The sequence below is a fragment of the Buteo buteo genome, chromosome 18, assembly GCF_964188355.1.
Source record: "Buteo buteo chromosome 18, bButBut1.hap1.1, whole genome shotgun sequence".
Lineage (NCBI taxonomy): Eukaryota > Metazoa > Chordata > Aves > Accipitriformes > Accipitridae > Buteo > Buteo buteo.
This window is the reverse complement of record NC_134188.1, coordinates 18,032,563-18,059,557: the sequence shown is the minus strand read 5'-3', so window position 1 is coordinate 18,059,557 and position 26,995 is coordinate 18,032,563. Positions and strand designations below refer to the sequence as shown.

Here is a 26,995-nt window from a genome sequence, read left to right as displayed (position 1 = left end):
GGCCTTGGCATCTCAACCTGGATGGAATTTCAGGGCTTTGGGGAAAAAAAAAAAACCAATACAGATTTATCTAAATATTTTCACATAGTTCTGACTGTTAAACAGTTAGTTAGTACTGTAAAGCATTTGTTGGGTTCCTGTACCTAATGCCCCACATTTGCAAAGCTCTGTTAACTGCAGTTGGACACTGAGGCAATCCAGGAATTTTTGTCCCTTCCTATTAAAAAGTGATTTCAGCATTTAGGGCCATGTTCAGACTGCTTGTCCCAGGTGCCTGCCCTGGGCAAGCCAGTTTCCCTGCTGTCAGAGTTCCAGAGCGAGCATAACAGGGTTGCAGTCAGACCCCTGTGCCTTGGGCAGCCAAAGCAAGCAGCAGGTTCCTATTGCTGATAATCTGAATATAGCCCAAAGCTCAGATCTAGAATCCCACATCCAAAGAAGTCTTAGGTTTTTAGGCTCTTTTGTAAAGAAGAGAGACTTCAGATTATTTTCCCCATATTCTAAGTGAGAAATTTTCCAAACTGCTGAGAATCTTTAGCTCCTGCGGATTTCACCAGGCAGCGACCTCCAGCTGACCACCTGCACTAGCCAGCTGTAGATGCTGCTCTTCCATTTGCTTGCATTTGAATTTAGGCTTTTGGTTTAGATTCAAGCAGTGGCAGCTTAAGTTTGTACATTACTTCTTGTGCTTCAAAGATCTGGAACTCCAAAATGACAGTATTAGTACTAGCAGTGAGGGAAATAAAAGTAGGATCCTCGAAGAGAGGTACCTGCGGTTTCATCCTGGGGTTCCAGCGGATGTAGTAGCCGACCCACAGCTCGAGGTGGCGCATGCTGGCCACGGGATACAGGACGTGGTTGGAGTAGCTCACATACAAGGGGTTAGTGAAGTCTTCCAGTTGGCTGTTGATGTAAGACCAAAGCGAAACGGTCTTTTTTGGAAGGCTCTGTAAGGGAAGGGGGTGGAGGAGGCTTTATTTCCCATACAAATCCCAGCATTTATCTACAGAGTATAACAGCATATACATATGCCTGTCATTAATACAGAGCTGGTTGCCCTTTTGTAGCTTAAGAAAAAAAACCCCTGTTCTTTTGATGTGGTTGTTGTAATCAAAGCACATGGATGCAGGCAGGCACACACACAGCCTGGCACGGAAACATCCCCTCTTACCCACCCAGCTGCCAACACAGACCAGGAATCGTCATTGGCACAGCAAGGGGATGCTGGCATGTGAACTCTCAATGCTTTAGTTAAACTTCACCTCTTTAAAGTGCTCCTGGAGGACTTGCTCGAGTATTTAATTGCAAAGAAAAAAAGAAAACATTTGATTTAGGTCCTGATCTAGTGGAATAATTAGGCCTGTGAATAGTCCCAGTGAAACCAGTGTTGAAGTGTTTTCTAGATTAAGTACTTTGCTAGCTCAGGCTTTAACACACCCCCCCTCCAAAAAAAACCACGCATATGCAAACAGTATGCAGGTTTTCTTCTCTGGAAATTACAATTATTCAATCGCTGTGGACTCTAGAGAAACAGGGACCCTGATTTCAATACAGTACAATCCTATCACTTCTGTGTTACAGTACTTTTTTTTATTATTTTTTAACGGATGTGCTATCACATATAATCACATCAGGTCTACACAGCACTGTCCTCAATGTACCTCTGTGATGTTGGGTTGCAACCTTCTGGTGACAAAATGCTTCATCTTTAGGTAGGTGAGACAGAATGAGGGTCACTGCTGCTTCTGATTCCAGGCTGGGTCTGAATGTACACGTCTATATGCTCCTCCCTTGGCAGACAAACCTCCACCAGACTGCAGGGTAGAGCTGGCTGGTGGCAGGACCTAGAGGCATGTCCTTCCTAATACTAGCAGCTCTGTCCTCTCCCAGAAAAATGCAAGCACAGCAAGAACACACACTGAGACCAGTTACTTGCTGTAACCTAGGTGTGCAGAATGACAATGCACACTGGGTAGTTAAAAGCAACCTCAAGGGACCTCTTCAAGGAAAAGGGAGGACAAAAAGGTACCGGTTTCCCCAGAGAAGGTTACATTAAACTGAAATTCAAAGAAAAACTGCATTTCCAATCTACCTGGGAGACACCAGTGAGTAGCTGAAAGCCATGCTGAAAGCAGTGGGACTGCCCAGAGGGAAATTGTATTGCTCTGAAATGTGAAGTCTCCAACAGACAGCAGTTTGTGCAAAGAGGAAAATACCCCATGTCCCAGCTGTTAAGAAGGGGGCTTGGCATTACCCAGACCTGCATCTACCACTATCTTTGAGTGCTGAAACAACTTCTCTAGCAGCACCTGGCCAGCTAAAGCCATCGCAGTACCTGGCCTTCACCTTGGAGAGAAGCTGTCTTACCTCCTTCACTCTCTGCTGCTCACTGCTGCACAGGAATGTCCCAAACAAACAGCTGTACAGGTGATCCAGGATGGTTATCAGGAAGTACTCATTGAACTCAAATGCTGTAGGAAACTTCAGACAGAACCAGAAAATTAGGCTGGGATTTTAGAACAGGAATCGCAAATAAACTTTCTCCCACTTTGTGGTCTTGGTAAGGAGTTGGCCTCTCTTCTTGATTCCTAAAACAGGATTTGTCCCTGTTCCCTGCCTGGCTGGATATTTGGTATCATATTTACTCCTTCCAGAGGCAAGTTTCTCTCTTGGAAAGCTGCTTTACATGTACAGAGAGGAATTTTGAGCAAAAGCCAGAGGTCTGAAGGGTTTGACCACTGTGTTTATATACACTCAGTGCTGCTTCAAGTTGAAGCTTGCTCTGCTATGCCTGCCCCTCATGACAGACCACGCGATGAGACTGTGAACAAAAGGCTGAAGCACATGTGAAATAATGAGTAAAAAGAAATGGCAATTTCCCGGGGCCAAATGGAAATAACCTGTGTGCACAACAGAGCGCTTCCCAGAGGAAACAGCAGGGAGGTATCTTGCAACACAGGTCAGCGGGAGGAACAGGTGTATGGGTAGGGGCTGTGTTTGCTGTTGACGTTCCATGCAGAAACAATCAGACCCATGACAGGGAGAACTGGAGCTCCACAAAGTGTCAGTAAGAATACATGCAGTGAACTGCACTGACATGCTGGGGCGATGGAGAGGAGAGCGGGAGGCCTTCCTCCCTCGCAAACCACCCATCTCTTCCCAGGCTGCCCTGGTTGCAACATCCTGACCTCACCAGCTGCAGGCCAGGATGCCTGCTTGTAGGAGCAATCCAAGGAGAGCACGATGAAAGTGACTTTCAATGATGGTAAAGCCTCCCTCTTTCTCTGCTTGGATATGGTACAGCTTCATATATAGTAGCATCCTTCTTTTCCATTTCACCTGTTTTAATCCATGATGAGCCCAATTTTTTCAGTGAACTACCTGACCATGGCTGGCATTTTCCATGTGACAGAGTTTGTGTCACAGCAGACACAAAAAAACTTCCAGGTCCCACATACTTGGGGAAAAAAACTCCCAACCATAGGGGATCTCTCCTGAACTGTGCCTCTGCCATGCCTGCTCTGAAGTGAGGAACTCAGCTCTGTACATCACATAGGAGTCAGGAGCAGTATGTTTGCCTTCAGAAGTTAAAATGGACCAAATACATGTCTTGCTGCACGTTTGGTTATGGGATCACCTTGAGCAGAGGCAACAGGGATCTGTCTGCACCCACCACGCTAGAGACTTACATTAGCAGCTCAAGTCATGCTTCTGAAGGCACAGTGGGCTACTGAGGATTGCTAGGGGGGGTATTCCTGCCCGTGGTAAGCGTGAGGCAACTGTCCCCTCTTTCATGGTGAGGCAAGCTGCTTCTCACAAGCTCACATTTATTACAGCAGCGTGTAGGTAAGCAGCACCCACCAATTAGCTAATCTGAGGCAAGCTGACATTGTGGCCTTCCTATGTACTTATGCATTCAGGCCCTTTGCTAAACAGACTTCCAGGGAACTTGTTGCCAGAGTCCAAACAAGAGTAGAAGCCCAGGAAGGAGAACCTGTGCAGGTCAGCTTGGTAATTATTCCTGTGGCCACACACTGTGCCACATCTCGGTATACTGGCTTTGTGGACACACATGCCACCCAGCAATTTACCTGTCTTGTCATTTGCCAGACACAGTCGATGAACTGGAGGAAGACGGGAGAGCGATCCGCATCTGCATGATTCTTATCTCCATGGCCAACTCTCTAAAAAAGAGCAGGACAAAGAACATGAGTCGCACAGGGCTTCACTGGGAAACTGCTGGGGTGTCCTCTCAGTCACCCAAGCCTTTGCCAACAGCTTTAAGAAGGTTCAAATGAGTCTTGATTTTGCTTTGTCCATATCAGCGAGTAAAGGAGTAAAGGACAGCTACTCCCTTTGTCTTTGAAGTGAAATTTCTTTATGGGGATATTTTCATGCTAAATTAAAACACGAGTTGTTTGAGTAGAGGCTCCAGATGCTATGCTGGCACTGATTTCAGTTAATAGCTGAAGTTCAGGAGGAAAAAAAATGAGAATGCTTTTTGCTTCAGTTGCAGCTGTCGTCCTGGCTACTTCAGTAGTACAGTGTGCTAGATCTAAACACTACCTACAGGCACGGCATGTGGCGATAACCATCACACAACACCTCGCAGCTTCCAAGCGCTGTACAAACACTAACCCAGCCCATCTCCTGCCACCTCAAGAGAGGCAGTGATGAAAGTATCCCCAGAAGTAGGCCTCCAACCCTGACCGTGCTGTGTGGCCAAGACATTGAGGCCTGATTCCTTATAACTTGTATAGTACGTTAGTGGTTACGTATTACCCAGGAGCCCGAAGTACTGTACAAAGACAGAACAAGAACATGTAAGTAACAGAAATCCCTACCTCTTCTGTAATACTGTTCTCCCCTCACCAAAGGAAATAAATACTGTTATTTTCTTTGTATAGACAGCAAAGCTAAATTACTCATTGTTCAAACACCAGTTAACAGTTTTGCTGCAGCAGAACCTCAGTTGCCCCACCTTTCTCAAAGCATTTGACTATGCAACCCACCATCGCATGTGCTGTAAACAGACCTCGTTCTAGCCCTTGCCAAAATTAAAGGACTACAAGAGAACAGCTACGAGCAAAACACAATAGGAACAAAGACTGAAAGGATACCACTGAAAGGCTCTCTCAATTCCCATCGGTGCAAACCGTAACAAACTGCTGTGTCACAAGTCCATAAAGCTGCCTCTGCCAACTCTAGGGACACAACCATGAGCTACTCTTGGTCCAGTCTCAAACTGCTGATCTTTTACCTAAAAAATTAAAAGCCTCCCCAAAAATAAAACGTGCCTGAAGAAAATGTGAGGTCAAGGCCATAACCAAATTCCCCAGCCCCTTCAGTACCAAAGCATGTTAGATGATGGTGTCCAAGCAGTCTCAGAAAATGGACTGAACTGGGAAGAAAGACAAAAAATAGCCCAGTGGTCTCTGCCAACTCCCAGTAGAAATGCTGATCCTGAACCCAAAGCACACTGTTAGTTAAAGCCTAAGCATGGGAACACAACATATCAGTCAGACATCTGTGAGATTTAATACTACCTGTTCCTTGTATCTAACCAATACTGTCTCCAAGGAGGTTGAGGGATGACTGGAAGTATAGGCAGAAAACAATATGTATTGGGTTTGTGAGGCAGGTTTTGGTAGCAGGGCAGGGGCCGCAGGGCCGGCTCTGGTGAGAAGCTGCCAGAATCTTCTGCATCTGGGAGCCGGCCCCGCCGCTGGCGCAGGCCGAGCCCGTCGGTGAGGGCGGTCGTGCCTCTGGGAGAGCAGAGTGAAGAGGGGAACCTGCAGGGAGTAGGGGATTGGGATGGGAGAGGAACCCCTCTGCGGGTACCGAGGTCAGGGAGGAAGGAGGGGAGGAGGAGCGGGGGAGGAGGGGATGCCCCCCCAGCCCGTGGGGAGACCAGGCGGCAGGCTGTGTCCCCCCAGCCCAGGGAGGGCAGCCCCCGGGGGAGCAGACGCCCACCTGCAGCCTGGGGAGAGAGGAGCAGGGGGATGCCCCCCAGGATGGCCGGGACTCCAAGGGGAAGCCCGCGCTGGAGCAGGCTGTGCCTGAAGGACTGCAGCCCCTGGGAAGGACCCATGCTGGAGCAGTTCGTGAAGAACTGCAGCCCGTGGGAAGAACTCACGCTGAAGAAGTTTGAGAAGGACTGCCTCATGTGGGAGGGAGCCCACGCTGGAGCAGGGGACAAGTGAGGAGTCCTCCTCCTCCTGAGGAGGAAGAAGCAGCAGAGACAACGTGTGGAGAACTGACTCCAATCCCCATTCCCTGTTCCCCTGCGCCGCTGGGGGGAGAAGGTGGAGGGAGAACCAGGAGTGGAGTTGAGCCCAGGAAAGAGGGAGGTGTGGGAAGGAAGGTGTTTTTAAGAATCAGTTTTACTTCCCCTTATCGTTGTTTTGATTTCATTTGTAGTAAATTAAATTGATTTTGTTTTTTTCCCCAAGTCAAGTCTGGTTTTTGCCCATGACCATAAGTGGTGAGTGATCACTCCCCGTCCTTGCCTTGACCTACGAATTTTTTGTTATATTTTCTCCTCCCCATCCCACCGTGGGGGAGGAGTGAGTGAGTGGACACGTGGTGCTTTGTTGCCAGCTGGGCTTAAACCACAACACAATAGCAACAGCATTCACCTTTCTTCTGCGAGTTCAGCTGGGAGACTTCTCACAGGAAAGGCTAAACTCCTTTGAAATCCTTCAAGGTGGACAATAACTTTCTGTTCAGTGCCTTCCAAGGGCTAGTGACTCACCAGCTGAAATCTGTGGCCGAAGCTCAGCCACTCCTTCTCCACTAACACTTCAAAGCCCCTGATAGTTCGGTAGTAGCCATCTAACATGAGCAGAGAGAGAGAGGTCAGCTGGGCTGTCCGGTCCCAGCCATCACTGCAGTGTACAACCACAGATGTCTTCCCCGACTCCACCTTGTCAGCAATTCGAAGAGCTCCAGCGAGAATGAGCTAGGACAAGGAAAAAAAAAAAGTTACAAAATCTCTTTGGAACAGAACCTATAAATGAAAAATGGCTAGTGACAACACAGGACAAACCAAGGGCTCTGTCTGCCTCAAGGAGAATGGTAAATCAGTTCCAACTACTTTATAACTAGGACAGCAAATTGGTGAACACATTTTTTGTTCCAGCAAGATGACAACATGTATAAACTGTAGCGTAGGCACAACTCTAGAAGAGCCCTTGCATTAAGCTCAGTCCTTGGACAGGTCAGGATTTAAATGCAGGAGCATTCTGTGTCTGAACACGAAAACAAAATGGCCATCACCTTGCAACTGCCCCAGAAGCAGATTTGGCCCTGTCTGCATCAGCAGGTCAACAATGTAAGCTGGACATTTTTAGGAGACAAAGAGCTTAATTTGAAAACCAACATCTGTAGAAGCTGAAGCATTTTGCCCCACTCCTTCTGACTCTGCTTGGATTCCTGAAAGGCTGACGGGGCATGAACTCCCAACATTTGCTGGTCTGGACCACACAGTAACACCAGGATGTTGAGGATCTCTGAGTCCAGAACTTGGAAACTCTGGGACTCCGGTGCTCTAACCAGGGCTTTCACAGTTCCACATTACCCAGTAACGCACTTCACTTCCAAAACACCATCTTTCAGTATTTCAACCCCCCATCTTGTCACTCTTCCCACCTCCTCAAAATTCCCCATTCTGTGAAACTGTGGTTTTAGTTGTTTATAAATTGAAAACAAATTGTAAGTCTTTAAATTTCTCATGAATTGAAAATCCAGCACTGGATTTAGCTCTAGATACACTTCCCAGTGAACAGACTGGTACAGACTTGTAGTTACTCAGCCACATCCAGTGGATGCAGACATGCATACCTTGATATGCTCCAGCCAGTGAGTTGACTCTAAATTAGACAGCCAGTGAGTCTCCTCGATATTGGGATACACAATTTCTTTCAGTTTTCTCAGCGACTCTCTCATAACATGAATATTGTGAATGTCCAGGAACACTAATTCTGCATTCTGATAGGCATCCTCACTCTCATAGCCCCCTCCTTTAGCCTGAAGAACAAAATCCACATAAAAATCATTAAGCAAAAACATATTTTGTACTTTATCCTGATCATTTGTCCTGAGCAAATATCAGCTGACAAAATACCACAGTGATTGTGCTATCTAAGGCAGGCAGAAAACATTGGATTTATCTTACAATTGGGAACAAACACGTACACACACACACTTTGTGTCTCTCTCCTGCAAAAGTTAATGAATGCTATAATTTTTACCAAAGAATATCACATAATAAGCCTTCTTTTCCTCTGTAATTATAATTTATCCCCATTCAAGCTGCTGGCTCATTAGATTCACTATTCTGTCATTTACAAATTTACCATACTATTATAGAAGAGTACACCCACACACCAAGTGCCTTTCCTAAATAGTGGGAAAGGCAGATTTTAAAAACAAATTTAAAAACCCATCAGCTTTAGTGCAACAAAGTGGTTCTACCACTAAAATAGGGCTTAGAGTGATGGCATGAGACATAATTTTTAAAAGGGTAGAAAGGAGGACCCTGGGAACTACCGACCTGTCAGCCTCACCTCTGTGCCTGGGGAGATCAGGGAACAGATCCTCCTAGAAGCTCTGCTAAGGCACATGGAGGTGATTTGAGACAGCCAGCATGGCTTCACCAAGGGCAGGTCCTACCTGACCAACCTAGTGGCCTTCTATGATGGAGCGACTGCATCAGTGGACAAGGGAAGAGCTACAGATGTCACCTATCTGGACTTCTGTAAGGCCTTTGACACGGTCCCCCACAACATCCTTCTCTCTAAATTGGAGAGATATGGATTTGATGGATGGACTGTTTGGTGGATGAAGAATTGGATGGATGGTCACATCCAGGGGGTTGTGGTCAACGGCTCAATGTCCAGATGGAGTTCAGTGACAAGTGGTGTCCCTCAGGGGTCCGTACTGGGACCAGTAGTGTTTAATACCTTGAGCAGTGACACAGACAGTGAGATCGAGTGCACCCTCAGCAAGCTTGCAGGTGACACCAAGCTGAGTGGCACAGTTGACCCACCTGAGGGATGGGATGCCATCCAGAGGGACCTGGACAAGCTCGAGAAGTGGGTCCATGTGAACCTCATGAACTTCAACAAGGCCAACTGCAAGGTCCTGCACATGGGTCGGGACAACACCTGGTATCAGTACAGGCTGGGGGATGAAGGGATTGAGAGCAGCCCTGCCAAGGACTTGGGGGAATTCGTGGATGAAAAACCAAATAGGAGCCAGCAATATGCACTCGCAGCCCAGAAAGCCAACCATATCCTGGGCTGCATGAAAAAGAAGTGTGGCCAGCAGGTGGAGGGAGGTGATTCTGCCCCTCTGCTCTGCTCTCCTGAGAGCCCACCTGGAGTGCTGCATGCAGCTCTGGAGCCCTCAGCACAGGAGAGACATGGACCTGTTGGAGCGGGTCCAGAGGAGGGCCACAAAAATGATCAGAGGGATGGGACACCTCTCCTATGGGGACAGGCTGAGACAGTTGGGGTTGTTCAGCCTGGAGAAGAGAAGGCTCCCGGGAGACCTTACAGCAGCCTTCCAGTACTTAAAGGGGACTTAGAAGAAAGATGGGGACAGACTTTTTAGTAGAGCCTGTTGCGATAGGACAAGGGGTAATTAATAGTTTTAAACTAAAAGAGGGTAGATTCAGACTAGATATAAAGAAGAAATGTTTTATGATGAGGGTGATGAAACACTAGCGCAGGTTTCCCAGAGAGGTGGTCGATGCCCCATCCCTGGAAACGTTCAAGGCCAGGTTGGACGGGGCTCTGAGCAACCTGATCTAGTTGAAGATGTCCCTGCCCATAGCAAGGGGGTTGGACCAGATGACCTTTAAAGGTGCCTTCCAATCCAAACTATTCTATGATTCTGTGATTCTGAATGTCCTGGGTTTGGCTGGGATAGAGTTAATTTTCTTTCTAGTAGCTGGTATAGTGTTATGTTTTGGGTCCAGTATGAGAAGAATGGTGATAACACACTGATGTTTTCAGTTGGTACAAACACTACTTAGCAACAAGTCAAGGATTTTCCAGCTTCTCATACCCAGCCAGCGAAAAGGCTGGAGGGGCACAAGAAGTTGGGAGGGGACACAGCCAGGCCAGCTGACCCAAACTGGGCAAAGGGGTATTCCATACCATGTGACGTCATGCCCAGTATATAAACTGGGGGGAGTTGGCCCCGGGGTGGAAATCACTGCTCAGGAACTAACTGGGCATCAGTCAGTGAGTGGTGAGCAATTACATTGTGCATCACTTGTTTTGTATACTCCAATCCTTTTATTATTATTATTGTCATTTTATTACTGTTATTATTATCATTATTATTTTCTTCCTTTCTGTTCTATTAAACTGTTCTTATCTCAACCCACGATTCTTTTTTCCCCAATTCTCTCCCCCATGCCACTGCGTGGGGGAGAAGTGAGAGAGCGGCTGCATGGTGCTTAGTTGCTGTCTGGGGTTAAACCACGACACTGTAACAGCAGGAAGAACACAGCAACATTCCTAGACATTAAAGATCCCCAGCTTATATTTTGAGATTAAAGATCACGATGCCTGATTTTCAGAAGTGCTGCTCCCATCATGGTTAACAGGGACAGAGTTCTAGTGCTGTTAGGGGAAGCAGTCTTTCAACCATGTGAAGAGAAAAATGGTGATACACAAGATCCAGGGTGCTGGAGTTTGACCTCAGTACTAATTTGATTTTTTTTTCCCCTTCCAATCTCATTTCCCATTGTAGATTAACCCAAATGGACTTTAGTAGTCACTCTGATATCTTACAGATACCAACGCAGGTGTAAAAGTCTGTCTAGAGAATCAGATCATTGCATATGACTCCCCCCTTCACAGTGGAAAACCCTTTGTGATCCTCAGGAATAATTTGGAATGGTGGTGGGAAATGTGCTCTAAATTATTACATTCCCAGCTTTAGACAGGGGAAAAAGCACCTGACCTTATTGGCTACAGCATTCACACTAGGCCTTGCATCAAATATGAAGATTTTATGGGATTGAGCATTAGAATCCATGATGGCCTGAAGGTACTTTTCATCTTCCTTGCTTCGCTTGCCACTCACTCCCACCATTGGCTGGCTACAGCGAGTGATCGTTGCTTGACTTTCTGGGTGAATCCATGACAATACCTTTGAAAACGAAAAAGAAATGAAAGAAAAATGGGATTCATTAAACCAGTGAAGTGTTTTACCTGTAATGGCTTGCTCTGGGATCCTGCCATGTATTTGCTGGTTCCAGAAGGCTGGATTCTATTAAATCACGATTGAATGAAAGAAAGAGCTCTTCTGTCCTTACTCATTCATTCTGGTGGTATTCCCAAAGTTTTAACAAACAAGAGGTGACTGAATAGGTTTAAGTCTGACTTTTAAATAGGATGCAGACTGTTTTCTTGCCATTGTGTGAGTCACAAGCACACTTTCTCGCTCTGCAGTCATTGGGCTATGTCTTACTCTATGTTACACCACGTAAAAGTTAAGCACTTTAGGAACAAATTTAATTTTCTATAGACTTGAGAAGTAAAACAGTACATTTTCACTTACTGTTAAAATAATCATCATAATGATGTGTTTTGTCTTAATTTCATTTAATAAGCATTTTCATCAAGAGCATCACTACGTATTCCTCTATCCTGAAAGTCAGAGTAGGCCAGACAATTGTAAACAACTAAATACGGCTGCTTTGCATTTCTCAGGAACTGAACTGAGATTTGGTCTGGGTTGTGCTAAGTTATCTTATCTTCTCATTTTGGTTTAGTCTACATCTCTTTCACAACAGTAGTCCCAGCAGACAATGTTGCTTTCTAACTCCTCAAACATGTTGCTGGCACTTTTATTATCCATTGACCATTTATTTGCTCCCTGGAATCCACTCAGCCTGATCTTGGTATTATTTATGGCCCAAAGGTATGTAACAAAACCACATCAAAGTGGTTTCTTTTGTCACACTCACTGGTATGCGTCCTCTTGATCTGAAAGATGCTACTCTCTTTAATTCTTCATCGGGAATGTTTACAGGCACAGCTAGAATGGCAGGGTACGTATCACACAGTTCATAGCGCTCATTAATCTTGGTCAACCTCCAGCTTTCATTGGGAATTCCCTAAAGAGGAAACAACAGCAGGTTAGCAAATGAGTTGCTCTGAGATCTCAGCATAGTCAAATCCCCAGACCTGAAATGCAAGGCAACTTTTGTTAATGAAGGACATTTAGGGCTGGAGCCTGGGACTGCATTATCTTGGTAACTTGCATTTCATGCCTCTTCCCAGAGAGGTAGATGTTTTGCTCAGGTCACTGAGGAACAGGAAAACTAGAAGACTGCAGGCAGGCTCACCTATGGCAAAGGAACTGTGGAGGCTACGGATGTGGCGACACAGGTGATCCCCCTGAAAGCATCTTTAACATACCTCCCGGTATCATCATGGTGCTTATAGGAGAGCCAGGAGCAGGACAGAACGGGTGACCAACAGTCCTCACTCCTCTCTCGGCACTTAGCTCAAACGTGGTGGGTGGAAACTGGGGATGGAAAGTGGAGTTACCAGACAGGATGGAGGGGAAGACAGAAGGGAGAACAGGCAGTAAAACACCCCCCAAAAATCAATCTGTTTTGGGCTTTGTTCAGTGTTTGTGGCACAGCTGTGCAATCCCCTAAAACCACCAAAACCCTAATAATTGTATGTCTCTGGCTGCGTGACTGTATGTGATCTGGACAGTAATGTGCAACTCCCATGTTCCTCTCAGACTAAGCTCTCTGGTTGTACTAGTCTGACCTGGGCTGGGAGAGCAGGGAATCTACACACACATCATTGAGCTCAGCACGCCCTGATGGGGAAGCAACTCAACAGCTTCCCAGATGATAACCTCCAGGTAACACCCGAAGCACAATGGGGACGATCCTGACAACCTGCAGACTTAGTTCGGCTGACGCTGGGAGTTAACAGATCAAAACAGTGTGGCTGCTACTGCGTGCCTGCAAGGAGAGATTTAAACAGACACTTGCTGCAGCAGGGGTGAGCACTGACACAAAGCATCTCTGTGGGGAAGACAGATCTACTACAGTGAACATGGCCAGGCTGTTAAGCACAGAGTCTGTTTTAGAGGAACATCAGCTCTTAAAACAATACATGCTTCTGTTCTAATAAACAGTACTTCATTTTAAGGAGGGTGGTGGGACACTGATTACCACTGTCGCAGCTCCCACAGGAAATAAACGACAAATCTAACACAAGTCAGACGAGCTGTGGTAATTGTGGTTGACCCACACAGACAGCAGCCAGTTCCCAGTCAGAGCGGTGAGTCATGCTGTCAAAACAGGTCATGGTTAGAAATCTGAGGAGAGGACAGATCTTCTGTCTAATACCAGTCACACCCTGCTTGTGAACCACCCCTGGTCCTGGGACCCTCCCTGGGAAGGAAATATTACTACAAGGAATCAGCAGAGCTGCCAGGATCACAAGTACCCCAAAACCCTAAAGGAAAGCTATTTTTGGCACTGCTTGAAGCCAAAGAGGTGGCAGAAAAAGGCATCAAAAAGTGCGTATGCACAGTCCAAGCTTACTGATGGGTAAAACATGCTCAGAGGTCTCCTGCTGTACGCAGCAAGGACGGAATCTCCTGGGTCCACCAGCTCTGCTGTCAACCAGGGAACAGCAAGACTCTTGCTCTTAGCTGTCCATCAGCTGTGGTCAAACTGCTTACTATGTGGAAGTGAACTAATGGCAAATGACTAAATTGTTCTCAGTCCTGTCCTCATAAGTACATGACTGCACTGCAATGGATCCATCAGCAACGCCTGGAGATTTCACCTCCCCCACACGTGAATTAAAACTACACTGTTGGCACACTCTTGGCAAGGAAAATGAGAGCTGACAAGCAGTTACATGGAAGAAAAGCTTCTTGTCATTCTACCCTGCAACTCTACCAGTGCTCATTGAGAAGATCAAGCAGTCACTGGCACTGTAAAGCATCCTCCTCACAGTGCTGGGCAGAACGGCTTCAGCACACACTGCTCAGTCCAGAACCGACACCTCCAAAGCTCTAGGTCTTTCAGCTACCACCCTGACAAATTTGAACGAAATTTTTCCTCTGCAATAGCCCAGAGCAGGAAAATCCATGACAAGCCCTCAAAGAAAGAAAAGATGCTGTGTGTCAGCATTCAAATTTCCTTTGAATCACAGGGAATGTCTGCTTTCCCTTGGCACGGGAGCCTTTAATCACAGCACCACCCAAATTGGGCTTTGGATTCAGATCATGACTTTCTCTAAGGAACTGAAGCAAACAAAGAGGGCTACAAGAGAAGCTGAATTTGCTTCTTCCCAGGACGTTTGCCATGATGCAGTGTAGCTTCTGCATTTATTCATGCTCCTTCAGATTTGTGCCTTTCTCCAGCTGGAACCAATAGAAAAAGCTAAACATGATGTAAAGCACATTGGTATTTCCTCATATAAGATGCATTTCACTGCTTCCTGGTAAGTTGTAAGCACCCAAAAGCCTACTATCAAACCAACCCAAACTGTTACAGATGTAACTCAAGAAGCCTTTGCAGGCTCAGGACCCGCTCTGGGAGCTGCCTGTGCACCTGCAGGAGGAACCCAGGCATGACCCACTAACAGCAGGTAGTGTCCTGAAGCTGCTAGGGAACGTGGCTGCTGGGTGTCCACATAGGGACCAGAGCTGGCTGCCCTGACTGCTGCACAAGGTCAGTCTTCTCCAGGTAAACCAATGCTGCTAGTAGACCCTGATTTCAGGGGAATTCACATGTTCAGCTCCTGCCAGAGGGCAAAGTGAGGAAGGCAACATGGCCACATTTATAGTCATAAACGAAATGTGCCCATGACTGTTCTCACCGAGACCAGCTGGCACAGTGCACCTCACATCCATACAATTAAACTCATTCATCCTCAAAACAGGGCAGTTTGTTCAAACTGCCTACTGGTGATCCTTGGCTTGTATCAGCCTCTGAACTGTGCCCAGGTTTGGGAGCAGGCAAGCTGGCCTTGCAGCCCTCCCTCTTCTCTACTCCACAAGGGCCTGACTGCCTCTTCAGGTCCCACCTCTGACGTGGCCCAGCTACACCACCGTGGCTCAGAGTGCCAAGGACACTGCAAAGCCACGTGAAAGAGCTGTCTGAAAAGCCACAGAAAGGCAAGAAATGTAAAACTGCAGACAGAGGAAGAGGACTGTTGAGGTGGGGATCGCTGGTAGCTCAGGATTTCAAGAGGGAAAACAACATCATGAAATGGTGTCGAATCCTAAGGGAAAAACTGCGAGTTCAGTAAGCAGCCATTGGGTGAGGGCCAACAGCTGGGTCATCTGTGTGCTGGTGTTGACATTGCTGGTGGAAGATGGCAACAACAACCCAACTGAAGGACATGCAGAAGCTGATCCTTCTCCTCTCACCAGTGCCTGCCTGGCCAGGAAAGTCTCTCTGCCTTCTCTGAGGTGGTGAGTACTAATGCTCAGCCTAGTAGCTAGTTAAATCTCAGCTATCTTTTCTGTGTGTTAGCCAGTAAATAATTGCTTCATACTCTCAATCTGCATACAACTTGCTGGAAGATTATTCTCATGCATGGCTGAAGATTCTCAAACACTCACTCAAAAGAGGGATGGTGACAGCCTGGACTGAAGCTATGCCTGGAAGTCGTGATGAAGGTGCCCCACTGCTTGGGAACACTCCTTACAACTGTATCATCTAACCAGAGAGATGCAGCCTTTGTATCATCTACACACTTAAACCAGACTTGGTTTCCTTCTGGGCAGTCATTCATGCCTTACTTTAATGACCCCTGCTCAGTTATCACTTGACCTACGCACATTGTAGAAGATGGGAGTTTCTTCGTTTGCAGGGAAAAACTGTTGAAGACACATCACCATGGCACTGAAGCCACTACCTTGCAAAGCACATGTTTAAGCTTAAGCACATGAGGATCTTTCACTGACAGGAAAAAAATAATTTCCTTGCTGGAGTTACACACATAATTCATCTCTCTACAGGATCCAGTGGACTGATTCTGAGCTTAGCCATGCAGGTACACCCTGAGCTGCAGCGGGCAAGGCAGGGAGGGTCCCGAGTTACACACCAGCGGTGCCTCTCTCAAACTTGGCTTGAGCCATGAGATACCAAGCGGCTGAGCACATTAGCTCAGGCGCATCCCTGCACCGACACAGGATCCAGCTGCCAGAGCCAAGCTGGTTCTTCTGCCGTGTACTCAGCCCAGGTGGTGTCCACTTAGCACAAGAGAGCTATGATCTGTTTTGCAGTAGAGACATACCTAGCATAAGCAGGACCTCAGTTAAACCATGGGACATTTAACAGTTCAATTCTCATTTTACTCCCCTAAATTACACCCAACACTCCTCTGTAGGATGCTGTTCTCATGCTCTACCTTTCCCACTCTGCTTGTATACTAATGCTGGGCACTTCTTTTATCCTAGAAACAGGTCAGGTCTTCTTCTAAATTATTAATTTCTATATGTTTTCTCTGAAAGCAGCAACCACAGCCCTATACTGTGGCTGCCTGGTACATATGACCAGAGCACAGGATTAGACGAGCACGACTTCTGTAGGGAAACACCACACACTTCCAACTTCACAACCCCTTGCAATATTTTCCAAATGCTCCCCACCTTGTTATGGAAAATGAAAGCTTTAAGTTACTCCAAAGGCATCTCAAGGCCTTTTGGTTTCAACTGAGTCTTATTCACTTTGCAATTCTGTTTTATACTCTGCCAGCCCGCGTGTAATAAAAATCAGGGAGCAATTTCAGTTTTAAATTTCATTTGCCACATGTGATTCCATTTACCAACTAAATCCCAAACCTCTCTGAGTTCCTTTTGTTCTCTACAGGTTGTTTATTACTCCCCATAGTTTTACACAATCACAGATTTTTAGAAGTTACATATTTCCATCTTTCCCAAGAATGCTAACAGAGAAGTCAAGGGTTTACTGAGTATCTTTCCTAATTGCTACAATCTCTATCATATCAACACACTTATATTAATCTGAAAAAAAATTACAGTAAATAAATCACACGACATGCAAACTTGCCATGTCTACCAGTGTAGACAAAGATCCTACCAAGGATCCTATTCTAGAAGTCTTTTCTGGATGCCTGGTAGTTGGCTTCTACTTTCATTCCACTCCCCTCTCTCTGTGTCCCTGCTCCCACAGGCAAATGACTGACCTGGCCTAAGACAGACCAAGTTAATGCCTGGCCATACTGCTGGGCTGCTTATGCCCTAGGCCAGCTCTTCACTAACAGTTTTTAAACCAATTCCAAAACGTCCTGCAGACAGTGCATATGTCCTGCTTTTCTATTTTTGATCACAATTCATACAGTCAGAGACAGGTAATCCCATTATCTGATTTGATGATGCCCATTTTGTTTCACTGTTAACGAATCCCTGCTGCCATTTCAGGACATAATCCTGATTTACTGTAGTATTTGTTACTGCTTTAACAGAACCTGGCTGGATTAAGAAAAAAGGCTAAGACATTCACATAGAGAAACTGAACATCCATAGTTATAAATGCTGAAATTAAATAAACAGACTGAAATACCTAAACGTTTTGGAGAGGACATAAAGCTTCATGCTGCAGGACCTAAATCAACCTCATGAAAGGGATGAAATTCTCCTCCTGGCCAGATCACAACATAAACATCTACTGCAGTATGGTTTGCCTCATCTTCAGCAGCTGGTGTTGGTCACTTTTGGAGATAAGCTACTGGAACAGATGGATTGCATGATCTGGAATGGGAATGAGTGTGGCTCATCATGGGTAAAATTCAGATAGGCCATGGCTGCATAAAATCCAGGTTTGGATTAATATTTGCAGTTACCAATGTAAGCAAATGACCAGGGGCTTCCACATATGGACATTAGTTTGATTTCTTGACATAAAAGCAGTCAGGGTAAGTTTTTCCTGTCTGCTCAAAAATGATAGAAAAACAGGTCATAGCAAAAGAAGTACATGTTGCAGTAATGTCTCAATTGTGATATGCTTTACACACAACAGTGCTACCTCGTGTGACCAGAAACAAAGATACCATGGCCCAGAGTCTCATCTTCTTTACAGAAAGGCCATGAAAAGCTGCAAGTCACATACATGTAGATACAGGTATCCTTTCATCATGTAACCAAGCTCCTGCCAAATTTAAGGTACAGCCAATCACAATATAAAAACTAATATGGACAGAGAAGCTTGTATTCTAAAACCAGACATGCCAGGATTAAGAAATTGGAATAGTTTACCTCCAAATTCTCAAGGGTCGCCCTTCCTTCTCTCCAGGTATTGTAAGAATGTCTTTTGTACTTCATCTGTTTTAACTGAAGCTTGGCTAAGTGAATGCTGTGCTTTTCAATGGAGATTATTTTGATAGCACAGGTATTCTTTAGCCTTTACTCCAAAGTTCTCAGCCCTATCAAGAAGCATCTTGCCCATACAGCTTGGGCTGCAGATCCTTCTTTATAAACAGATCTTTCCTTAAAATAACTACCAAGAAAGAGGTAAATTCTAAACGAAGAAATAATCACTGCATTATCTGGTCTTATAAATCAAAGTTGACCTTAGATACAATGTGTGTCATTGATTACAAATGATCAGAGTTTGTCTCTACTATGATTTTAGATTGTGGTCTCTCATTGCAAAACATACCCTTTTTTGCAATGAAGACAGTGGAGGTAAGATACATCTCACTTTCAATTAGCAGCCTAGAAGCCAGCGATCTATCTTAGGCAGCTATTTTAGGAGGGAACAAATCACCCCCAACAGTGAAGCGCTCTCTCCCCATCTGTTAATGACAGGCCTAGATAACCAATTTAGAAGGCATGCCCAGCTTTTAGAAGACTAAAGCTAGAAAAATTAATCCTTTCCTTACGTTTTGGATGCCAGGAATCAGATGAACTACTAGGCTAGGACGTAGGTCAGGTTTTGTTTCGTTTTATGGGAAAGACCCAAATAAATCTTTAAATTTACTGGCTTAAAATTTCTTAATTTTACAAAGGAAAATTGGTTTTATTCTGGCAGATCTGGATGAGACAGAATTTTACTGTGTCCAGGGCAAACGTGTCACTGAATTGTGCTGTTTCCTCTACTTGAGGATTTATGACAAGAGTGATTTCATTATAAAAACCAAAATTCTCCCATCTTTTCCCCCAGGCAGGAACACTCAAGTTTTACCACAGCATTCCTAATTGACAGCCTGCCACTTCATGATCATTAATACCTTTGACCAGTCTACTCTGGACACACTACAACTGTCTGTTCTCTGCTATGGTTAATCACAACACTCTCTAGGCTGATCCCTGTGCTGACTGATTCCCCAAGAAAATTAAGGCATTCTACATTTAATTTTTCTTCCTTCCAAGTTCCTGTCTGAGACAGGAAAAACTGGGAAGAATTAAAACTGATACAAGTGAGAGCTGAGGTGTGAAACTCAATAACGGGACACCTGTACTTGCAAAACGCATCCTCTGTTCCTCACTGCCAGCAGTGGCTGATGACTAAGCCAGAGCAAAAGTTTTTTCCACCAAAGCCTAAAGTCAGCTGTCTGCAGCCTGAGTAATCTTCATCAGTGGATGCTACTATCTCTAAAGCTGTACTGCTGTCATCTGTCACTGCAGTGTGCAGAACAATGTCCTAATCCAGCCTGCACCACATTTGTCAGCAGGATCATTCTCCGCTCCATGCGACCTGTAATTATATTACTGCACAGAGCCTCACTTCTGAAGAGTAGAGAAGATGAGGAAAGACATGGCACAATACCCACCTGTCTTCTGTACTCCCAAGTGGGGTCATACACCTTCCATCCATTTTCTGGGAAAACTTCTTTGTACTCAAATGCAAAAAGTGGCTGAAAGAAAGAAAATTTACCATTAAGAGCCCACTCAGAGCCCATTTCCAGGATGTTTGAGATCTCAAATAGTAACTTATGACTGGTCTTTCTTTTTTCCCACTGTACTACTTTTCTTTTAGGGCTTTGTGAAAAAGATCAACATGCTCGCTGTAGCAGGTAATTAGTACAACAACGTACTTTCCTCTATACCCCTGATCTTGCTTGTCTATTACCTAGTACTTCACGGACAAAAGGTGTTTATTATTAAAGACAGAAAGAAAAGACTATTTGGGCAAGAACGCTCTTATGTATTTAGAACTAGATCCTTTCAACCAGTATTTGAAGCAACAATTGCAGTGTCGTAACACGACAGAGCAAACTGCATTCCAGATTTGGGGCAGTGCAGTCACCATTAGCCATTAGGAGGATGTATCAGTAAGTCATTCTCCATGCATGAAGGAATCCAGCCCCACAGTAGTAGACCTTTCCTGTTTTCTATACAATCGAAACTCCTACAGAATTAATTTTAAAACAGATTTAAAACCCAGCATTTCTCCTTCTTCAGCAAAATGCACCCCATGTGAACACTGTACCAAGTAGATGGAACTGAACAAAACAGCTTACTGCCATTCTGCATCTTTTGGTAAAAACTGAAAAGAAAATACTTACCAGATTATTTGAAACTGGGAAAGCATATTTCATTAGGTTCTCAAATATGGATCGTCTAGTTCTCCCTTCAGGCTTATGAGCAAATCGCAAATTTCGAATATCCTAGGAAAAAAAGAGGGAAATCAAATTGCAGAGTTTTGAACCACTTCAAAATCCAAAGAAAATCCAAAAGGCAGCATTCAAAATAGGGTCACATCATGACACTCTTTCTAGTACTGATCTAATATCGTACTTTGAACACTGTATTGTAACTCTGGGCTTGGTTCAGCGGTTGTCTGCAGCCTCCAACAAAGCCTGCCACAACTGCAGAGGAGCAGAGGGAGCGCACAGGTGCACCTGATCACAGCATCTTGCCGTCACATGAAGCTCTCTACCTGCTGAAAGTCTAGGGGAGGGACAAGCTGACTGACAGGACTTTGTGAGACAGACCTCCTCCCTCTTACTGCGCTCTCATGCTGAGCTGTACCAGAAGACAGCTGGAAGGGACTGCCTCACAAAGAACCTCCAGAGAGCTACTGCACGTAGGGAGCCCAAGTCCAGCCAGTGTGGTGCAAAGCAACCAATGCCATCTCCCTTTAAAGCTTCCATCTCTCAGTGCACTCAAGAGGATGTCTTGAAACTGAGAACTCCTCCACTTTGCACTGCAGCACAGTTTCCACAAAGAGTAGTAACCTAGGACCTCCCTTCTGTACTCATCTACAAAATCAAATTCGGAAACTAAATATAGAGTCTCTAAGATGCCAAGATTTTCCAGCCAAGCCTACAACTCAGACACTTGTAGTAAACAGTTTAAAAGCCACAAGCAGGAAATGAGCTATCAAGTTCAACCGTATGAAGATGTTACAGCAAGTCAGAGAATGAGATAAACAGCTAAAGACTTAGCTTTCTCACAAAACTGAGATTAGGTAATTGGTCTCAGACAGAACACATTTCAGGATGCAGAAGCCGTATCTGTACTACTCTGTTATTGCACTAAACTGCTCTGCATATCCCGGGCCAAGCAGGCTGGCCCAAGTTGTATAGGGCCAAGATACTCATCATATAGTTTGTGGCTGGGTTTCCCACCCAGGGAAACAATATAATTCACTCCAAACCTGACCATGTGTGCAAATTTGCATATAGGCAAAATGGCTGAGGACTAGGAATCCAGATCAAAACAGGGAAAAATTAGCTTGCCAGTACAAGCACTCCTACGTTAGCCAGGGAGGATCATGACTGCAATAGGATGAGGGAGCAGCTGGGTGATTTGGTATAGCTTACATCAACTGCTCTTGACTCAGCATGCCCACAGCTTGAGAGTGCGCTTAGCTTCCTGGTGCCTCAAAATCACAGCAGTGACCAGAGCAGTTTAGGACTCCTTTTCATTCCTCCATCTGGCCTTATCCAGCAAGTGGCATCCTTGAGGGGGCTCTGACAAGAGCTCTAGGCAGCCCAAGACCTAAAAGGTTCAGAACCCAGCTCTTCCCACACGGCCACTGAGGGAAGCAGAGGGGCCATGCCCTGGGGAACAGCAGAAGTGTAGATTTAGGACTGGAGACGGTGGCTTTATCTACTCTGTGGGTCTATAGTAAGTAGACACACGAGAAGGTGAACTGTTAATTTTTATTGAAGTTTAGATTTTCAATGATTCCAAGGGCTCTTGAGAGGTACATGTGAAATATGTACTGCCTGGAAAGAAATGGAAGAACAGCCTCGAGGATGGAAGGCTATTTGCCAGTCCTTCACCACAAAGCACACCAGCAGGTGGACATAAGCTAATGATTTAGGGAGAAACATGCCCCTTTCTTGCTCTTGAAATGCAAGTGAGTGAAAAGCATCCTGTATTTCACAATAACTGCAGTCTAGCTGGAATAGCCTGGTGGGCAACCCTGAGAACTGCATTAGTGGGATGCAGGCCTAGGTTTGAAGAAAAGACATTACCTAGCACAAAGCCTGAATAAAGGTTTGGATCTCATCTTGAGTGAGTGGAGCTGGAGAATCCTGAAAATTACTTTTAAAATCCAATGTTTTTTGAAGTGTGTGAAGTCATATTGACTGAAATGTTTTGGAGAACTTCCTACAATACTACAATGAAAACCTTTTAAAATATATGTTCCCCTTCCCCTATTGTAAAACAGATAAAAGTTTACCTTGCATACAATCTCCAGCCCATATGAATTCTCACCGCGACTGGAAGCACCTCCAATTTTCTCCACTCTGTTGATTACACCTAAAGATGCATCTAGGACAAAAGGAGGGTCCTGTAGACAGTTCAAATTTGTGAGTTTAAAAAGGGGAGGGGGAAAAATCCCCAGCTCCTGCTCCCTTATGCCTATATTCCCAAACATATAGCTATGATTCACACAGAATTTCTCTCAAAGCACACCTAGGTCTAAAGATTGAATAGCCAACAAAAGCAGATGGTTTCAAAAGCTTACCCGTTCCATGCTTTTAAAATACAGTCTATAATTGGTAACAGTAAGGGTTCCTCTGATTGCTCCAGTGAAGGGGCAGATGTAAGTAACATCCTTAGCTTAAAAAAAGAAAAAAAAAAGTTGTTAATTTATGGGAGTAAAATTATGACAGCAACAATATTTGAGGGCTCTACTTTTCAGAACATGAAATGAAAACAAGCTTAATCTGGGTTCTAGCCTAGAACTAACATGAAAGTTTCAGTTGTGTGGAGAAGGCAAGCATTTGGGTATAAACTGAACTCCAGGCAAGTACCATCACCTAGAATTCTACATTTGCACAGAACTGCTACCCCTGTAAAAAAGCTAGTGTTTGGCTGCAAACTGTTTACTCTTACTGAGCAATGCATTGCCAGTAGCTGAGAACAACATGCACGAAAAGAGGAGACGATTCCTGCCTGGATGCATACGTTTGAAGCTGACAACGATCTGCATAAAAGCTAAGAATCATCTGCAAGCTGGTTTGTGCCCCCAAGGACAGGAGAAGGCAGTTCTCCTACATGTGGCTTCTAGGATGCTTGGGTCCTTTGCACACCCTTGCACGCAGAGTGAGCCCTGGGATGAAGACCTTCATGCTAAAAGCCAGTGGAACTACAGTGATTTCCAGCAGCTACGAATCTGTATAGCACCCAACTGCCGGTGATTTTAAGTCTGAAGTCAGCGATCAAGTTACTCTGCAACAATTCAATTATTTTTGAGCCTGAGTGATGGTGACTCAAAACAGTCCCCCTCTTAAAAGGCCTCAAATGTTTCTCACTTGTTCCAGCAAAAGGCAAGAGGTGCTGCTGGTTTTCCACAGCAAACACCTCCCCTAACTGCCCTTCTGTTTTACATCAATTAAAAACACCAACATTTAAGTCATTCCCTCCCCCCCTCACCACCCAGCAGTGACCCATCACGTCTTCTGCCACTGAAGCAGTTGGCCGGCTGTGCCGTGGCAATGGTTTACACTACCACCGACAAGTAATGACACCCCTCAAACACACAGAGATCCTTTCAGAAGGAGACCCACTGCCCAGAGCTGCCAGATCTACAAAAGAACTCCCTGGACCATCTTAACAACCTCAAGCCTCCAAACCCTACAGGATCCATTTTGCAAGGGCTGTGTGAAGTCAGGAGGACAGCTTGCCTCCCATCCAGGTGACAGCCACCACGTACATGAGGTATGAGGCTACTGGGGTGTTAAGATGGGGACCTGAATTTCTTCTACCTTTATCCCGTGAGATTTAGCCTGGAGGGAGGGAGGGAGGAAGAGATACTGCCTTACTCCAGGCCACTGGCAACTCATGTAACTAAATCTCTCTCATGTCAGCTCTGCTTCTGCATAGTCTTCACTGACTCTTGAGATATGGATACGGAGAAGGATCCTTAAAATATCAGAAGTGACTAATTTAGAGCAAAATATGTAGCACAGGCTTTTTGGTTAAAAATAAATAAAATCATATGTATGCATATACATGCTAGCATTTTCATTATTTATTTATTTATTTTAATTTACATGTGTTTGTTTGAAGGGCAATTAAACACAAAATGCTTCTAGCCAGTTCTAATTAAACCAAGTCTTTCATTATTGGCCAATTCTTAATCACTTCTTTTCAAAGACTAGTTTGACAGAGGTTTGAAAACAGACTTGTGAAGCATAATAAGGGTGAGGGCAGACTGCCTGGATTTTCCACTAGAGTTCCATTATTCAAAATGTAATTTCAAAACGTTTGAAAAAAATAATAATAAAAAAATCTACTAATAAAAAAAAAATCTACTAACAAGGAAGTGTGCATTTACATCTGAAAAGGAACAGGATTTCTGGGTAAAGAGGAAAAGTGCTAGAAAAATGTTTTCCAGGTAAGGAATCCCAGGCATGATCTCAAACACTGGCCTTGGCAGCTTGTAAGCCACATCACCTTTTACATTTGCATTTTATTAGCTTGGTTTCCTACAGAAACAATTTTATATAATTACACTGCACATGTACACATGTACCTACACACATGGCTTGTCTGACCTTAACCCTATCATGGTTGTATGATTTCAGCAGTCTCTATCTGATAAGTAGGGACCTCCAAGGCATTAAAATGCTAGACTGTTTGTGAGAACGGATGCCAGGTATAATAGAGAGGCAGTACTAGTGCTACTACCAAGGGAAAGTCTAATAAGCTCAGTCTTCACTAGATATAAGAGAATCCAGATGGGGGAAAGATACTGGAAACCAGGATTTACTAATTCCCCTGCTTATGGAATTCCTGTCTTATACAGGGCCAATCTTACCCTAGATTATTGGGTTGGCTGAAATAATTTTTCTTCCCTTCCCTGTAAAATGCAAAGAGAATTACATTTGCCTTTCTTGACACTTTTAACAGGAAATAATTATTGCTGATGAATAATAAAGGTTTCCTTTTTGCTGCCTTCAAGTTCTTTCTGGACCAGGCAGCTGCTGTCTGGGCTACTCCAAAAGCCACCCAGTCTTACAGACTTAACGTGGCTCATCACATCATTTGTCAACAGATAAAACACTGCTAACTCTAGTCCCTTAAACCATTCCCCAGGACCTCTTCGAAACATAGTCTTGCTGTAAGAGCTAACTGTGCCTGTGGAGTGAGTTAGATGTCAGTCTGCAGTGCATGGTCGGAGTACGAGTTCAGAGTCCTTAGGAAAGGAGTAGAAAAAAGGACTGAGCATTGAGGTGGGGTTTTGGTTTGGTTTGGTTTTGTTGAGTGTGGTTTTTTGGTCAGGTATTTTCAGTTTTGGTTTGGGGGGAGGTTATTTTTAGGACTGCAGTTGCACTCTTCAATATCATTTTAAGAAGAAGGCAACATGTTAAAACTAGTGAATGCAAAATCTTTCACAGAAAATTAATCAAGAGGCTTACTCAAACTTTCAGACCGGAGTGCATCAGCAAACCTGATGCATGTCAGAATGTCTGGATGAAAAAAAAAGAAAAAAGCCCCATCCCCCTGTCACAACAAGTTCTCTGCAACAGCACTGTATCCTCTGCTGCAGTCTGCGATAGAGATTCGACACACAATTGTGCTGTGTCAGCCTAAGAAGCACAACTTGAAACGGTAGACCCATGTGCTTTCAGGGGGCAGCAAATGCAAAGCTGTACAACCTAGCTCATCACTCATGCTCAGATACATTGAATTGCCTTGTATTTGCTACATGCTACTAGAAGACATATAGTTACCTTGGCTCATGTGATGTGCAATAACTCGATTAATGAAACAACCTGACCATGGTTCTCAAAACGTAAGCATTTTGCTGCTGTTGGTCAATGACCGCCAAGATATTTTGCTCTAAGGATACTCTATTTGGTCAGCAAACAATAAGGAATTTTCACATACCCATGTCTTTAATGGTTTCTCCTGGTAGCAAAGGTGGCTCTTCCATTTCAGCTAATTTATTAGTCTCCCTCAGGACCTAGGCAAAAGACAGAGGTAGAAAAAGAAATTCATTACGTTTTCATAAACCAAGAAGCTTACACTTACCTGCAACGGATCAATAATATCAAGGACAACAAACATTCAAAGATCTTGAGGTACTGCCTAGTGTCTCAGCCTCTGAAAGGTCAACACAAAGCATGTGAAAGACCTCCATGCTGTCCTTGAGCATACCATTGGGTCACACACAGGTGTTTAAGCAAGGATGTCTGTGATGGAGAAATTATTTGAAGGCAGCTCTGTGCTTTGGCAGCACACTTCCCAGGTGGCTGCCTTCCATGCTCCAACCTTCTCCCCAACCGATCAACACGAGTCAAACTCTCTGTTCACAGAGTTACACACAGAACCAAAGGGATTGGCTCCTTTCCCAGTTGAAGTGATCAACTGTTACCATGACACTATAAAGTACAGCAATTTCTAGTTTACACTGAGGAAAGTTAAAAGGGACACCTTGTCACACCACTGTCTTCAAAGAGGGTCCAACAACTGCAAAGATCCTGATTCGGCTCAGTAGTTACAAAGGTTGTATTTTGATAGGCATGTATAGGAGGTACAGTTTTGATTTTTTTTGGCT

General features: G+C 44.7%; 1 protein-coding gene across 4 annotated transcripts in view; it reads right to left on the bottom strand.

The window, feature by feature from the left end:
• Positions 1–26,995, bottom strand: part of MTMR2 (myotubularin related protein 2) — a 68,040-nt gene that overhangs the window by 2,369 nt on the left and 38,676 nt on the right. For 3 of the 4 annotated variants that reach the window (XM_075050063.1, XM_075050061.1, XM_075050064.1), the window contains 12 exons: positions 26,326–26,401; positions 22,955–23,049; positions 22,667–22,777; positions 20,538–20,639; positions 19,803–19,886; positions 11,987–12,136; positions 10,978–11,166; positions 7,843–8,028; positions 6,755–6,961; positions 4,092–4,184; positions 2,368–2,481; positions 771–947 (listed from right to left, as the gene is read on the bottom strand). In XM_075050063.1, the coding sequence (XP_074906164.1) occupies positions 771–947; positions 2,368–2,481; positions 4,092–4,184; positions 6,755–6,961; positions 7,843–8,028; positions 10,978–11,166; positions 11,987–12,136; positions 19,803–19,886; positions 20,538–20,639; positions 22,667–22,777; positions 22,955–23,049; positions 26,326–26,371 (1,554 nt within the window). In that variant the 5' untranslated portion in view covers positions 26,372–26,401. The remainder of the gene's footprint in view (positions 1–770; positions 948–2,367; positions 2,482–4,091; positions 4,185–6,754; positions 6,962–7,842; positions 8,029–10,977; positions 11,167–11,986; positions 12,137–19,802; positions 19,887–20,537; positions 20,640–22,666; positions 22,778–22,954; positions 23,050–26,325; positions 26,402–26,995) is intronic. The other variant, XM_075050062.1, reaches the window with a different exon arrangement.